At 36.3% G+C, this 18179-nt stretch overlaps 1 protein-coding gene across 1 annotated transcript; it reads right to left on the minus strand.

The window, feature by feature from the left end:
* Positions 1 to 13218: 13218 nt before the first annotated feature.
* On the minus strand, positions 13219 to 14151 carry LOC106830769 (olfactory receptor 1J4-like). The gene has a single exon (XM_014840577.3). It carries the CDS (start codon positions 14149 to 14151, stop codon positions 13219 to 13221), a length of 933 nt encoding a protein of 310 aa, XP_014696063.3.
* Positions 14152 to 18179: the final 4028 nt, after the last annotated feature.

An 18179-nucleotide genomic window follows, 5' to 3' on the forward strand; every position in this document is an offset into this window, starting at 1 on the left:
CCCAGAAAAGATGATAGGGACCATGACATTTCATACTTTAATTTGCCAGGAAAATTATAAATATTTAACTACACTCCTTTTAATTTTCCACATGTGGGTGCACACATCTTCCCTCTTCCCAGTCTGGCTCCAGGAAAACATCACACCCAAAAGCAGCCAACAAGACCTCATTGCACAGAAGCAATAGGGCTTCACTGTTTCATTCAACCATATTTTATTGAACATTGAGTCTGAAAAAGGACCTCTGCTAAGGGCTGAGATTGCATCCATGAACAAGAAAGCCAAGGTCTCTCCCTTCTATTAGTATATTTTTTATGGTCATAATATGGTAATTTACTACACCAACACAAAGGCAAACTGTAATAATTCACAGTGGCAGAAATAATAGATGAGCATCCACAAACTGCTATGAGTGTTTCTGCCTTAAAGTACATTAGTACCCCCTTATCCACAGTTTCACTTTTTTGGAGATTCAGTTACCTGTAATCAATTGCAGACATCATCTATTCCCGATATCCAACCTTCGATATCATCAAGGTTTTATGATCCTCCTTCTGACATCTCGTCAGAAGGTCAAGAGTTGCCTAATGCTAAATTTCTAATACTATCATTTCTTCTGCATTTATAAATTGCATTTTCCTATAACGCAGAAATTTCCATTAGTCTCACTATTTGTTTTGCATTGATTTAACTCTATCATTATGGACTTGTGTTCTTATTTGTTATTTGTAGTCTGTAATTGTTGTTATTCATTTTGAAGCTCAAATTATTCCAGATTTGGCCAGTGGGAGCTCCTTCAAGCTGGCCCTGTGTCCCCATGATTCACTGAGTATTATTCAGCTTCAGGCCCAGCAAAATTTTCTTGGATAATCTTGCCAAGTCCTGGGCCTGGCCGTGGAATCAGCCATTTTTCTAAGCGTATTGGTCCTCATAGAGGAGAAGGGTAAAGAGAAAAAATTGGAATTAGGTGTGTTCGTTGCTTTCAAGGCTTCTAAATGATCTCAGAAGATGTAGCTAGGAAGCATATATAAAAGAAACACAGGAAGTAGAAACTAATAATCTAAAGGAATTCTTATCCATAGGAGGTGAGTCAAGAGTGGAACAGAAGGAATGGGGAATGAGAACAGTATAGATATTGACACATCCAACATATACATTTCAATCTATTTATATATTTGAGAAGCCATGGTTCAAGTTGACAGCTGCAATTCTAGTTTGACATCAGAGTTCTTTCTAGCCTCTTCTTTTCCATCTACATGGTGCCTTTCACAATATGTTTACTTCCTTGTTGAATCTTTGAATACATTTTAAGTAACTTCAGAATCTTGAACTCACATCATTGTTAATGACAAAGTAGCTGCAGCTCAAAAATTTTGTTTACAGTTTTTCTTTATTGAGAGTTTATATAGACAAAATCCTGTGTTCAAGAATTACTTACGTTACTTATTTTATTTTCCCAATTAGTTTAGTTATGAGATTAATTTGCAATATAGTTAGGTTCATTTGTTTTGTTTGATTCCATTTTGCTTTATTTCCCATGATTTTCTATTTATTTTTACTAAGTAAAAGATAGTATAGTCAAAGTAATACATTAAATACACTCTTCTCCCTATCCTATCTACCCCATTCCCATCCACATTCTGTAGATAAGTGATCTCACTAGTTTATGATTAATTCTTTTTATGTTGCTTTTTGCTCAAATGGGCAGATACATGCATATTTCCCCCTTCATTTTTATACAAAAAGTAGCATTTATAGATGCCTTATGATGCGTTTTTCCCATTAACAATATGACCTAGAAATTCCTCCATATTGATTCATAGATACCTTTGTTATCATTTTTTTTTTCACAACTACAAAGGACTCAATTACATTTATATTTCACAGAGTTTCCTCTTGAAGTCCTTGAATGAGATAGTGGTGAAGAATGTACTAAATGCCAATGAGTTTTATACTTCAAATGCTTAAATTGGTAAATTTCTTCTTATATATATTGTGTAACAATGAAAAAATTAAAGGAGAACGTGAGAAGTAATATCTACATAAGGCACAGAAAAGAATTATAAAGTAATAATAATGTATGATTAATAAGATACAGGCAGAGGAATAGTGTAACAAAACGTTTATTTAATTAATCAAAAGAGCAAAAGAGAAGTGATAATAAATATGATAAATAATACGTCTCAAATAGAAAATGTACACTAAGATAGAAAACACAAATTTAATTATATCATGATTACGTTAGATGTAAATCGATCAATGCTCCAGAAATGTAACGATTGTAGATCCACATAAACAGAGCAAAATCCAAATTTACACTGTTAACCACAGACACCTCAAAAATATAAGGACACAGAAAAATGTAAAGTAAAGTGATGGAAAAGAAAAAACATATAAAAATGAACCAAAAGAAGGCTGGTATATCTATACTAATATCAGAAGAAGTAGGTGAGATGTTAAGGGAGGAGCCCTAACCAGAGATAATGAGAAATATCTCCTAATTATAAGTGCAGTGGTGCACTACTAAGTAAATAAAAAATGGCCCCCTCTCTTTTGTTTACAAAGTCCTGCTTTCTAGCATTTGCCAATTTCCATAGCTTCATTATTCCCATTACGGTGAATTCAATCTACCGACATGGTGTCATTGAATGTGGAGTTGGGAAGTGATGTTCACATTCAGCACCATGTTTCGAAAAGATTATCCCTTCCTCATTGAATTGGCTTCATGACTGCGTCAAAAAAAATTTGACCACAAATATAATGTTTATTCTTTATGAGGGTTATTTCTGGACTCTTAATTCTGATGCATTGGTCTATATTTGTATCATTATGCCAGTGCTACACTTTCTTGATTATTGTAGCTTTAAAGTGAATTTTTAAATCAAGAAGTGAAATTTCTCTCACTTTGCTCTTCTTTAAGTGAATTAACTCATCCATCATATCCATATTTTGTTTGGTTTGGGTTTTTTTTTGGTGTCCCAAGAACACTTAAGATCTACTGTGTTAGAAATTTTAAATGTATAATGCAATATTATTAACTGAAGTCAACACGGTATATATTAGATTCCCAGAATGTATTCACATTATAACTGAGAGTTTGTAATGTTTGACCAACATCTCCCCGTTTCCTCTATCCACAGCCCCTGACAACCACTGTTATACTTTATTTCTATGAATTTCACTTTTTTTTGAGATTCCATTTACAAGTGATACCATACAGTATTTATTTTTCTCTATTTGGCTTATTTCACCTAGCATAATGTTTTCTAGGTTTATCCATGTCATTGCAAATGGCAGGATTTCCTTCTTTTTTATGACCGAATAATATTCATCTTTACATGTGTACCACATCTTCTTTATCTGTTCATCTATTGATAGGCACTTAGGTTGTTTCCATGTTTAGGATATTGTAAGATTTTGCATGTGAATATCTAGTTTCCCCAACACATTTTTTTGAAGAGACTATCCTATTTTTATGATACTTTTTTAATTGAGTTCATAATAGTTCACATCAATGTGAGATTTCCGTTGCACATTATTTCTTGACTGTCACCCCATAAATACTGCCAATTACCCCCTGCGCACATCCCCCAACCCTTTCCCCTGATAACCACTGAACTGTTTTCCTTGTCGGTGGGTTTGTTCATATTCTGCATATGAGTGAAATCATCTGGTATTGGTCTTTCTCAGTCTGGCTTATTTCACATAGCATAATTACCTCGAGGTCCTTCCATGTTGTTGCAAATGGGATGAATTTGTCTTTTTTATGGCTGAGTAGTATTTCATTGTGTACACACACACACACACACACACACATATATATATATATATATACATTTCTACATCTTCTTTATCCAGTCATCAGTCAATGGGCACTTGGATTATTTCCATGTCTGGGCTATTGTGAATAGTGTTGCAATGAACATAGGGGTGCATATATTACTTTGGATTGTTGATTTCAAATTCTTTGGGTATACACAGTAGTGGGATAGCTGGGTCACATGGTAGTTCTAATTTTAGTTTTTTCAGGAATCTCCATATTGTTTTCCATAATGGCTGCACCAGTTTGCATTCCCACCAGCAGTGTATGAGGGTTCCCTTTTCTCCATACCCTCTCCAACATTTGTTGTTTATAGTGATTATAGTGATTTTAACAGGCATAAGGTAGTATCTTAGCGTAGCTTTGATTTACATTTCCCTGATGATTAGTGATGTGGAATATCTTTTCATGTGTTTATTGGCAATTTGCATATCTACTTTGGAAAAATACCTGTTCATATCCTCTGCTCATTTTTGATTGGGTTGTTTGTTTTTTTTAATTGTTCAGTTGTGTGAGTTCCTTATATATTATGGAGATTAACCCCTTGTCAGATATATGACTGGCAAATATTTTCTCCCAGTTGGTGGGTTGTCTCTTTGTTTTGATCCTAGTTTCTTTTGCCTTGCAGAAGCTCTTTAGTCTCATGAACTCCCACTCATTTATTTTTTCTTTTGTTTCCCTTGTTTGAGAAGACTTGGTATTCAAAAAGATCCTTTTTAATTCGATCTCAGTGAGTCTACTACCTATGTTATCTTCCAGGAGTTTTATGGTTTCAGGACTCATCTTCAAGTCTTTGATTCATTTTGAGTTTATTTTCGTGAATGGTGTGAGATAATGGTCTACCTTCATTCTTTTGCATGTGGCTGTCCAGTTTTCCCAACGCCATATATTGAAGAAACTATCTTATCTCCAATGTATGTTCTTGGCACCTTTGTTGAATATTAGCTGTCCATGGATGTGCAGTTTCATTTCAGGGCTTTCAGTTCTGTTCCATTGACCTGTGTGCCTTTGTTGTACCAGTACCATGGCATTTTGATCACAATGGCTTTGTAGTACATTTTGAAGTCAGGGATTGTGATACTTCCAGCTTTGTTCTTTTTTCTCAGGATTGCATTAGCAATTCAGGGTCTTTGGTTACCCATATGAATTTTAGGATTCTTTGTTCTATTTCCATGAAGAACATCATTGGGATTCTGATTGGGATTGCACTGAATCTGTAGATGGCTTTGAGTAGCATGGACATTTTAACTGTGTTTATTCTTCCAATACATGTGCATAGAATCTCTTTATGTCATTGTCAATTTATTTCAGTAGTGTCTCATAGTTTTCATTGTATAAGGCCTTCACCTACTTGGTTAAATTTATTCCTGGGTAATTTATTCTTTTAGTTGTGATTGTAAATGGAATTATATTCTTGAGTTCTCTTTCTGTAAGTTTGTTATTGGAGTATAGAAAAGCAGTTGATTTTTGTAAGTTGATTTTGTACACTGCAACTTTCCTGTAGGTGCTAATTATTTCTGTTAGTTTCTGATGGATTCTTTGAGGTTTTCTATATATAAGATCATGTCGTCTGCAAACAGTGAGAGTTTCACTTCTTCACTCCCTATTTGGATTCTTCTTATTCCTTTCTCTTGCTTAATTGCTCTGGCCAAAACCTCCAGTACTATGTTGAATAAGAGTAGTGGATAGCAGGCATCCTTGTCCTGTTCCTGTTCTCAGGGGATGGCATTCAGTTTTTGCCCATTGAGTATGATATTGGCTGTGGGTTTGTCATATATGGCCTTTATTGTGTTGAGGTAATTTCCTTCTATCCCCATTTTCTTGAGAATTTTTATCATAAATCTTTGTTGGATCTTATCAAATGCTTTCTCTGCATCAATTGAGATGATCATGTGTTTTTTTTCCTCAATTTGTTGATGTGGTGTATCATATTGATTGATTTGCAGATGTTGAACCATCCCTATATCCCCATTAGAAATCCCACTTGATCATGATGTATGATCCTTTTGATGTATTGCTGAATTTGGTTCACCAAAATTTTTTTGAGGGCTTTTGCATCTTTGTTCATCAGTGATATTGGCCTGTAGTTTCCTTTTTCGTGCTGTCCTTGTGAGGCTTTGATATCGGAGTGATGTTGGCCTCATAAAATGAGTTAGGAAGTGTTCCATCTTCCCTAATTTTTTGGAATAGCTTGAGAAGGATAGGTATTAAATTCTCTGTGAAAGTTTGGCAGAAGTGCCCTGGGAGACCCTCTGGTCCTGGGGTTTTATTCTTTGGCATGCTTTTGATTACTGTTTCAATCTCTTTCCTTGTGATTGGCCTATTCAGGTCATCTGTTTCTTCTTGATTCAGCTTTAGAAGGTTGTAAGAGTCTAAGAATTTATCCATTTCCTCTAGATTATCCGTTTTGTTGGCATATAGTATTTCATATTATTCTCTTAAAATTTGTATTTCTGTGGTGTCCATTGTTGTTTTTCCTCTTTCATTTCTAATTTTGTTTATCTGAGCTTTCTCTCTTTTTTTCTTTGTAAATCTGGCTAGGAGTTTGTCAGTTTTATTTATCTTCTCAAAGAACCAGCTCTTTGTTTTATTGATCCTTTCTACTGCCTTTTTTGTTTCAATAGAATTATTTCTGCTATGAGTTTTATTGTTTCTCTCCTTATTCTCGCTTTGGGTTTTGTTTCTTCTTCTTTTTCTGATTTGGTTAGGTGTAGTTTGAGATTATTTATTTGGAATTGTTCTTGTTTGTTAAGGTGTCCCTGTATTGCCATGAATTTCCATCTTAATATGGCTTTTGCTGCATCCCATATGAGTTGGTATGGTATATTATCATTTTATTTTGTCTCCAGATATTTTTTGATTTCTCCATAAATTTCTACAATGATCCATTGCTTGTTCAGTAGCATGTTGTTTAGTCTCCACATCTTTGTCGTTTTCTCAGCTTTTTGCTTGTAATTAATTTGTAGTTTTATAGCATTGTCATCAGAAAAGATGCTTGTTATTGTTTCAATTTTCTTAAATTTATTGAGGCTTGCCTTGTTTTCCAACATATGGTCTATCCTTGAGAATGTTGCGTGTGCACTTGAGAAGAATGTGTATTCTGGTGTTTTTGGATGGAGTCTTTTCTATATGTCTATAAAGTCCACCTGGTTTAGCTTTTCATTTAATTCCATGGTTTCCTTGTTTATTTTATGTCTACATGATCAATCCATTTATGTGAGCAGAATGTTGAGGTCCCCTAGTAATATTGTGTTATTATTAATATCTTCTTTTAGGTTTGCTAATAGTTGCCTTTTGAACTTTGGTGCTCCTGTGTTGGGGGCATAGATATTTATGTATTGTTTCTTCTTGATGGAGTGTCCCTTTGAGGATTATTTACCGCCCCTCTTATCTTACCTGTATTATCTTGAAGTCTTCTTTGTCTGATATAAGTATTGCAACACCTGCTTTCTTTTGTTTGCCATTAGCTTGGAGTATCGTCTTCCATCCCTTCACTCTGAGCCTGTGTTTGTCATTGGAGCTAAGGTGTGTTTCCTGGAGGCAGCATATTGTTGGGTCTTGTTCTTTAATACATCTCACCACTCTGTGTGTTTTTATTGCAGATTTCAATCCATTTACATTTACGGTGATTATTGATATATGAAGGCTTAATGCTCTCATTTTATCACTCATTTCCCGGTTTGCCTGCATTTCCTTTGTGTCTTGTCCTGTGTGTTTTGGTCTACCCATTGAATTATGTAGTTTTTTATGATGTGTTTCTTTGTTTTCTACTTATTTATTCTTTGTGTCTCTGGTTGCCCTTTTGTTTAGTTGTTACCCTGAGGTTTGTATTCAGAATCTCATGTATAAGATAGTCCATTTTCTGAGGCCTCTTATTTCCTTACTCTAAGCTGATTCAGTCCCTTTCCTCCTCCCCTCCTAAGTCGTTTTTGTCATATCTATTCCATCTCGTGAGTTTGTCATTAAAATGACAGGATTATCTTTGTTTTTGGTGTTTTCCTTCTCTTTAGCTTCATGCTATACTTGAGTATTCACTATCCTATTCTGATTCTGTCTACCTATTTATCCCCATACTCTGTGTCTTGTGACCCTTTCTCCCTTTTTTTTTTCAGGTATGAGGGCAGTCTTGAGGATTTCTTGTTGGGGGGTGTCTTGTGCTATGAAGTCCCTTAGCTTTTGTTTGCCTGGGAAAGTTTTTATTTCTCCCTCATATCTGAAGGATATTTTTGCTGCTTAGAGTATTCCTGGCTGAATATTTTTGTCTTTTAAAGATTTGAATTTCTTGTTCCATTCTCTCCTACCTTGTAAAGCTTCTGAAGAGAAATCTCCTGAAAGCCTGATAGGGGTTCCTTTGTAAGTTATTTTCTTCTGCCTTGCTGACCTTAGTATTCTTTCTTTGTCATTCATTTTTTCCAGTTTCACTACTATACGCCTTGCAGTAGATTTTTTTGCATTGACAAATCTAGATCTGGAAGCCTATTCCACACAGATTTCCCTCTCTTTCCCTAGGTTTGGAAGTTCTCTGCTATTATTTCTTTGAACATGCTTTCTGCTCCATTATCCTTCTGTAATACCTATAATTCTTATGTTACATTTGCTCATTGAGTTGCATGTTTCCTGGAGACTTTCTTCATTTATTTTTAATCTTAGTTCTCTGTCCTCCTCTGTCTGGAGCATTCTATCCTGTCTATCTTCTATTATGCTAATATACTCTTCTATCATGTCTACTCTAGTGTTCAGGGAATCTGTATTTTGTTTTATTTCTTCCATTGTTTCTTTCATCTCTAATATTTCTGATTGATTCTTCTTTATAGTTTCAATCTCTTTTGTAAAGTAGCTCCTGAACGCATTGAATTGTTTCTCTACATTCTCTTTTACCTTGTTGATTTTTTTTGTGATAGCTATTTGGAAGTCGTTGTCATTTAGATTACATATTTTTGTGTCCTCAGGACTGAATTCTGGGTGATTGTCGTTTTTTCTGTTGTCTGGAGATTTGATGTAATGTCTGATATTGCTAGATATGGGTCAGGTCTTATGCATCCTGATATTATTTGGTTGCAGTTACCACCTATCACCACTGAGTGGGGGTTGAGAGCTGTGTAGTCTGAGTCCTCTTCCTTCAGCTGTGATCCCAGCAGGGGAGTGGACATGGTGTGGGTGGGGGGAGGGGGCGCTATGTCCTGACTTAAGCTATTAACAATTTTGTGAGATACCCATTTGTGAACAAAAATGAAACATTTACTTTACTCCCTATCTGATCCCTCTATAATTCAGAAAATCTCAGTGAATATTCTTATTTTCACTTATATAAATCATCAGGCCAAGTTTTTAATATATAAAAAGAAGTTTTACTGTGATTATCTTAGTAAAAGAGAGGATAATTGTGGAGAGAAAAATTATGTTGCACTATTTTAGATGTTGGATTCTAGTCTTGTTAATTGTCTTGAGGTTTTTATATACCTATAGACAGGGCTCCTGTGGCCTAAGGTACTGCCCTTGGTCTTGCTGACTGCTCACAGTGCCCTCTTTGTGAAACATGAACTGACCCCATATGAAATGGTCAATGACAGATCAGTGTCTGTTGCTCCACAAACTTCTGCTATCCGTTGTTGTCTTATGCTAGTATGACCAGCTACTGTAATTCCTAATGTCTATACTCAAGTATATCATCAACAGGATAAAGAAGCTTTCCTGGATTCCAGTTTAAAGGATTCTGCATTTCACATGTGTGTTCAATCGAAGCTTTAGTACCTAACTTACAACAAAGCTACACCTATGATGTTGTTCAAGTAGTAGGAATAGGGACCACTTAAAATTCTACCAGATGGGGCCAGCCTGGTGGTGCAGCAATTAAGTTCACACATTCCACTTCTTGGTGGCCTGGGGTTCGCCAGTTCAGACCCTGGGTGTGGACATGGCACCACTTGGCAAAAGCCATGCTGTGGTAGGCATACCACGTATAAAATAGAGGAAGATGGGCATGGATATTACCTCGGGGCCAGTCTTCCTCAGCAAAAAGAGGAAGACTGGCAGTAGTTAGCTCAGGGCTAATCTTCCTCGAAAAAAAATAGAAACTTAAAAAAAAATTCTACCAGAATTCTCCCTGCTGGGGAAAGATGGATTTTATTATCAAATAATTCTTTCTAGACCTTTATAACCACTCAAATTTGTGAATTCCGACAAGTCCTGTGGCTATGGCCCAAACTGCAATGGACCCACAAACTTTCTTCTACATAGCTTATAACAACCACACCCATGAAAACAAATATATGGTAGATGGGTAAAGGGAAATTTTGTTGGGAAGCTTTACAAAATACCTCTGGCATTCTTTCTGACCTGTATTGTAATCAAAGTACGTTTTATTATAATTTTACTGCTATTTGGTGTAATACTATCTTTGCTAGTAAAATACAACTGCCTAAAGATAATAAAACCTATACTAATATTGATATTGATGATCAAATGATTTGGGAATCAGAATTACATCCACCACAATATATACTTTCAATGCAATATATCTTGCCTGAAAAATCATTACAAGTGACAACTGAACATCGTGTTACTGTATTAAACCAGTCTGCCCAAACTTATCATAAAGCATACATAACAGTGGTTAAAGGAGACAACCAAATACTTAAATCAGTACAAAATTACCAAGATATCCATAATGGGTTCTTTGGCTTCTTCTCTTGTCTCTTTAAATCTGTGCCTACTCCATATTGGCTACTTCAAATACTATGATTAGTTTATTTTTATTGTTATTATATCTGTTCTATAAGTGTTATAAACAATGCAATCATAAAAAGTCCTACCAAAACACACATACAATGTTTGCATGAAAATTTGACCTAATTGAAAATACATATAACATATAAAATTACTTCCCCTGTCAGTGTGTATCTCTATGATTGACAATTACATTTAGCTATTTCTCTCCAGTGTGGATTACTAGGTAGGTCAATTAAAAAATACCCCAGCTCCAGGAACATGATGGACCTAGGGCAGGAAACAACCACCCTGGCATCGAGGGGCAATAATTGCTCATCTATGCTTTCTATCAAAAGATTAATAATTCAAAGAATGAAATGATAAGAAAAAATTTATATACTGAAGTTAAAGGAGAAGCCATTCTGGTTTGAACTTGATTTGGCCTGAATTTTATTTGGACCAAAGAAGACTGACTAACAGCATGTCAAACATATACTGTACCTCTGCTTTAATCATTACCCTAAGGTTAAGAATGTACTCTTTGAAGCGAAGAATTAATGTCTCCTTTCCTATGACATCAGGGCCATGTTAACCTGCTGTGCACGTGCTAATCTGTCATGAACATCTTCTTGAACACTTGAAGGAAGGTAACCCTGTCATGTTTGATGTATGTATCTTTATTTCGAAATGGTTATAACTGTGGTGAAAATCATTCTTCTCCAGAGTGCTTTCTTCCCTTGAGAAGGATGCAACTCTCGGGTTATATTCCACAATTTGGCTGGAATAAAACTCTCTTCTGTACTATAGAATTATTGTGGGTTACTTGCATCACACCCTAATAGTGAGCAGAGATTCTTTTCCCCACAATATATTTACTTATTCACTAAATCTCGGAAAACTTATTAAGTAATTTCGGAACCTGAACCCACACCACTAAATGACAAGCTGAAGTTCAAAACCTTTGTTTACAGTTTTTCTTTATTGTGAGAATATATAGCCAAAATTTTGTGTTTGAGAATTACTTAGGTTGGTTACTTTATGTTCCCCTTTAGTCTAATTAAAGTAGTAATTTGCAAAATAGTTAGGTTTTTATGTTTTACTTCATTCTACTTTGGTTTATTCCCCACCGTCTATTTATTTTTTAGTAGGTAAAAGAAATAACATAGTCAAAACTATAACAATGAATTCACTCATCTCCCCATCTTTTCTACCCCATTCCCACTCAGCTCCAGTAAGTAAGAAATCTTATTAGTTTCTGACTTATTCTGCTTGTGTTTCATTTTGTTCAATGGGCCTATACATATATGTTTCTATTCCCTTAATTTTTACACAAAAATAGCATGCTAAGGGTGCTTTTTTGTACATTGTTCTTTTTTTCAATTTAACAATATATTCTGGAAATCCCTCTATATTGAATCATAGATATCTTTGTCATCATTTTTTCACAACTGCGAAGTACTCAATTTCATTGATGTTCCATAGAGTTTTGTTTTGGAGTCCTAGAATGAGATAGTTGTGATGAATGTATTAAACGCCACTGAGTTTTATACCTCAAATGGTTAGATGGTAAATTTCATGCCATGTATATTCTACTACAATGGCAATATTTTAAGGACAAAGTAAGAAAGAATCTCCACAGAAAGCACAGAAAAGAGTTATAAAATAATAATAATTTATGAGTAATTAACTAATAGATGCAGAATGAAATGGCAAAATATATACTTAAATAATAAAAAGAGAGTAAGAGAAAAGAAATATGAACCACATATTTCAAATAGAAAACATAATAATATGGAAAATATAAATTCAAATAGATAATGATGACATTAGATGCTAATATGTGAAATTCTCCAGTAAAATAATGATTCTCAATCTATTTAAAAAGATCCAAAGGCAACTTTACACTATGAAAAACAGGCACCCCACAGATGTAAGGACATAGAGAATTTTAAAGCAAAGTGATGGAAAAGAAATACCATGTAAACAGTGACCAAAAGAAAGCTGGTCTATCTACACTAACATCAAAAGAATTAGATGAGATGTTAAGGTTGGAGCCACTGCAGAGATAAAGAGGAATTTCTCCTAATTAAAAATGCATTAGTGTGCTGTTAAATGCATGCAAAATGACTCTCTCTTTTTATTTTACAAAGCCTTGCTTTGTCACATTTTCAAATTTCCATAGTGTGATTATTCCTATTATGGCTGATTTCAATCTACAAACATGATATCACTGAATGTGGAGTTGGAAATAAGTGTGCCCAATCAGGTTGAAGCTAATGCAAGCCTACTTCAGCACACCATGACATAAAAGAATCAGTCTACCAGGAGCAGATCGTGATGCTAAATCTGTGTATCCTAAATAATACAGCATAAAGAATACATAAGCAAAAACCTGACATATCTAAAAGGAGAACAAGGCAAACACACAATATAATTGTGCCACATGCTTTATATAAGATTTTGTACATATCTCATAAGAAATGATGAACAAGTAGAGAAAAATAACCAGAATAAAGAATATTTATAAATCCAAGTAGCAAAATGGACCCAGTAAACATGTTAATAACACTATACATGAGAGTAGAATGCATATTATTTAAAAGTTATTTGGAGTTTTCAACCTCACAATAATTTTTGGAGGTGCATCTCATTGTGCATGACTGCAATAAGAGGATTTAGTGATGGCCACTTCAAGAAGCTAGCCTATTGATAAATATTTTTAGGGCCCGTTTTATATCTCTGTTCCTCAGACTATATATGAAGGGGTTCAGCATGGGGGTAACAGCTGTATACATGACTGAAGCAATTATATCTTTGCCATTGGGGCCCCCTGATGAAGAGAAAAAGTAAACACCTGCAACTGTTCCATAGTATAAAAACACCACAAAGAGATGGGAACCACAGGTAGAAAATACTTTAAAGAGTCTCTTCTTGGAGGGCACCCTCAGGATGGTGGCCAAAATCCAGATATATGACACCAAGATGCTGCCCAATGGCAAGAAGAATAGCATTCCTCCCTCAGTGAAGATGACAAGCTCATTGATGGAGATGTCTGAGCAGCTCATCTTCAGGAGCACAGTGAGGTCACAGTAAAAGTGGGGGATGGCATTGTTAGCACAGAAGGACAGTTGGACCAAGAGGAATGTGTGCAACAGAGCATGTGCACAACTGAAGAACCAGGACCCAGCTACTAATGAGACACATAGCTCCTGTCTCATAAGAGTTGTGTAGTGCAGTGGCTGACAGATAGCCACATATCTGTCATATGCCATTACTGCAAGAAGGAAATTGTCTAGACAACCAAAAACAAAGAAGAAACACATTTGAGAGATGCACTGCACAAAGGGGATAGATTTTTCCTGAGTCTGCATGTTCACGAGCATCTTTGGAATTGTGACAGATGAAAGGGAAATGTCAGAGAAGGCCAAGTGACTAAGGAAGAAGTACATGGGAGTATGGAGGGAAGAGTCCAGCCTGATAAGCAGGATGATGAGCAGATTCCCCAGCATCATTGTCAAGTACATCATCAGGAACAGCGCGAAGAATATGCCATGCTGCTCTGGTGGAATGGAGAGCCCCAGGAGGAGGAAATCAGACACACTGCTCTGGTTCTCAGGCCTCATACTACTTTTCCATATGCTGAACATGTAGAGGGGTTTGGAATCTCAGGAACCTAGAAAGGATGATCAGGACCAATGCATCTCATACTCTAATCCTCTGGGCAGCAATTAATTTTTAAACATATTCATAAATTTTTAATACCTTTTGATGCATGCATCTTCACTCTCTCCAAGTCTAGCTCCAGGAAAATATCACACTCAGAAGCAGCCAACGAGACCTCATTGCACAGAAGCAGGAGAGTGTTCATTGTTTTATTCACTTATTATTTATTGAATATTGAATCTGAACATAGACTTCTACCAAAGGCTGAGAATTCAGCAGTGAACAAGAAAGGCAAGGTCCCTGCCCTCTGCAAATGTATATCTTGATGAGTATAGAGGGATACTTCACTACACCTAGTCCAAGCCAAATCATAATAATTGACTGTGGCAGAAATAGTAGATGGACCACCACAAATTGATATCAGTTGCTTCTGCTTTAAAATAACATTAGAATCCAGAACCAAGGCACTGTTGCTGGAGAATTGTCACACACCTCCAGTGAATCTGGCTGAGTTTCAGTGACCTACAGCTGTAAACTCATGGTTATTCCAGAAGTGGTGGTCATTTAAAAATGCTGTCCAATGCTAGAATAGCTAGCAAACAAGAATACTACACGAACTATCTTTCATAAGAATTGTGAACATTTTGGTGAACATTTGGGTTCAGGTTCAGGACTTTACCTACACTTCCTAATTAAATCCACCCATCAGCGTTACATTCACAGATTTTAAAAAATCTTTTCAAGTGCAATAAGAATGGGTATTCTTTCACCTATTTTAGCTCTTCAGGAACAGAAACATAAATGATATAAATTACACACACCCACATATATGTATATACACATAAACTATATATATTGACATTTTCTGTAGGTTAAAAATAATGAAATATTGATGACTTCATGCAGTTCTCTATAATAGGTCTGTGTGATCAGAGTGCATGCTCTCAACCACTCATATAGAAACTTCCTTCATCATTGGTTGGGAACACCAGACATCCAGTGTTATTTTAGCACTACAAGGAAGCCAAAGTAGTTCAAAATTTTCTTATTTTTGGTCCCTAAATGAAAATAGGTCCACTCATTTATATTGATCAATTTTACAATTTACAAAAGACTCTCACATTCATTACCATTTATCCAAACCAACACTTATTGAGGACCTATATGCTTCTTGAAGCAAGTGTAATTCCTTCCATTTTATAAATTGAAAACTGAAGCCATGGATTTAAGTGATTTTCCCAAGTTCTCACCACCATTTACTGGGGTTCTGCACTCTAACTTCACAGTGCATTATGTTCATTTGTCTTTGTCTGGGACATTAAGTGAAGGGTCAAGACACTCTGAGTGATACAGTCACTCTCATTATATGATAATCATAGCAGGCAATCAGAGGAGAAACAGGGAGTTGCTAGGAGCATAGGTTATGTCAGCCAATGATGCACCAGAGGAAAGTACTGAAGGAAATATTTGAGTCATGGGGGAAAAGAAGCCCCAAACACACATACAAATCACACAAACAGACACACATACAAATCACACAAACACACACACATCGATGCTAATCTGAAGATTCATGTCACCTGTGATCAGTTCCCATCCTAAGGTAAGGAGAGCCAGTATGTATTTCAGTTCATAAACATTATATGCATACATACAAGTTATAAATAACATGAAAAGTGAGACACACAACACAAAATGATACACAATTCACCCACACCCACACTTACAATGAATATCAACACATCTGACACATGGCACACCTGGTAAACACTCAACTCCCCACATATACGTAAATCATCATTATACATACACATCACCAAAAAGACACAAAGCCACACCCAATGCAAAAATCCTACAAGAAACACATACAAACGCACATGCACACTCAACCAAATACTCCCTACAACAAGCAGCATACACACTCTCATTACTCAGAGGTATGAGTCTGCCCCTTCTGACCTATACCCTTCCTTGGGAAGGCAATTAGCATAAGACAGTTAAGCCTATTCACACAGGCACAGTCATTAAACTACCACCAACTCAGGCAGGTCATAACATACACATGGTAACATACACACAGGAAAAAGCAAACAATACACATTCCCACTCTCACGCACAAGTGTGACACCCACAAAAACAGCTCACACATTCACTAGCACACACTGCTGAGTGGAGGTTTGAGCCCTCTCTGTCCTAGGTTCTTTGATGAGGTAGGGCATGTTCTTCTCCATAGTGGAAACAACAATCTCACTCCCGAGCCTGAGCTCTCATCTGCTCAGCTGTGATGCAAGTATTTAATACCACAGGCATGAATCAGGGGTTGCTAAAAACACTTTGTGAGGCTGATAAATTGGTCTACTTGCACTAAAACAGAGCCTAGATTGAGTCTAACTCAAGAAAGAATCAGACCATGAGTCAGATACATAGTACACAAACACACATACACACACACATGCACAACTATCATACAATGCAAACACAAGCATACACAGACATGCACACAAACTACACCCATGAATGCAAAGGCACGCAAACCCACAAGCACACAGGCAGATCCCTCACCAAGTGTAAATTTCTAGCCCCCTCTGACCTGTGCTTTTCCTTGGTGAGTTCAGACAACTTCTGCTCCAGACTGTTACCTAAATTCTCAGCTTCTCTTTAGATTCAGTATCCATACAAAAAGATGAAATATCTGTGGCCTCAGCACTTCTACAGATGTTCATGTTTTGTAACCAAATCTGGAGCAATGAGCAAAAAGACAACATTTTAAATACAAACAAGAGGACAGAAACAAAGTCCCAAGACTTCTGGTTCACGGAGGAGCCAATGTAGGTTAATTGGCCAAGTTTTTACCGTCCTTTGGAGAGCTGCAGGTCCAGGAGCCCGAGTAGACTGGAGTCCCAGGGGCAAGGTATCTGATGCCAGCAATGCCTTTACTTTTGCCCATGGTTACAGATGGGACAAAGGATATTTTAAAACAGATTGCAATAATGAATTGCTCAGAAAGGTGTTGGCAAATTTAAGGGAATCTTTTAAGGGATGGTGAGGTCTCCAGGGCCAGCACACAGTGGCAAACAGCCACAAGGGGAGGGAGTGGTTATGAGAACCTGGTGGGACTTTAGTGTCAAGAGAGGACCCCTGGAAAGGAACTGTGGACAGTCATTATTAACCTATGGTCCAGCAGGGAGGAAAACAGAATAAATGCCCTAACATCTCCTTCTTCCTTTCAAACTCTTGCTTGTGTTTCCCTTGGCCAAGTCCAAAGGACCAGAGACCCTGGTTGGTGTAGCCCATATAGGTCAGACTCCTGACACAAAACAGTGTGAAAAGGCTGGAGAATGGATATGAAAGGAAAAAAGGAGACTATCTAGCACACGTTGGCATAGATAACATTTTCTAGTTACAAATTTGTGTGCCAGTTTGTGGATGACAAATATGCTGGTATATTCAACTCTACATACATGCTTCTTTCCTCAGTGTAAAATTACCTCTATAGTTTCCTTATAGAGATTGTAAAATCTTAAAGACCAGGGATAACATTGCATAGATTTACTTTCCTATGTCCTGCCCATGGTTCAGCAGTTCATATTCTATCTCTGATGGGGCCTGCAAGTAAAATATTTTGGAAGATTGTAATTATCTGCCTGGATTACAACATTAAATTTAGTGATATAACTGTAGAATATTCTATTTTCCTATTGAGTAGTTGTGGACAATGATTTTTTTAACTTTTTATTTTGAAACCATTTGAGATTTAAAGAGAAGTAAAATTATTTTAAAAATTATCATATATGTTTCATGTAGATTCCCCCAAAGTTAATATTTAACCATGCTTGCTTTATTGTTATGTAGGTAAGCATGTATCTCAGACTCAGCCTTTAGATCTTTGGTTGGTACACCAGATGCATCTTATCACAAGGCAGCCGACATCAATTTTTCCAATCACTCATAATTTTAATCTTGTTCAATTGATTAAGATGGTGTCTGC

The sequence above is a fragment of the Equus asinus genome, chromosome 10 (assembly GCF_041296235.1).
Source record: "Equus asinus isolate D_3611 breed Donkey chromosome 10, EquAss-T2T_v2, whole genome shotgun sequence".
In the NCBI taxonomy this organism is placed as follows: domain Eukaryota; kingdom Metazoa; phylum Chordata; class Mammalia; order Perissodactyla; family Equidae; genus Equus; species Equus asinus.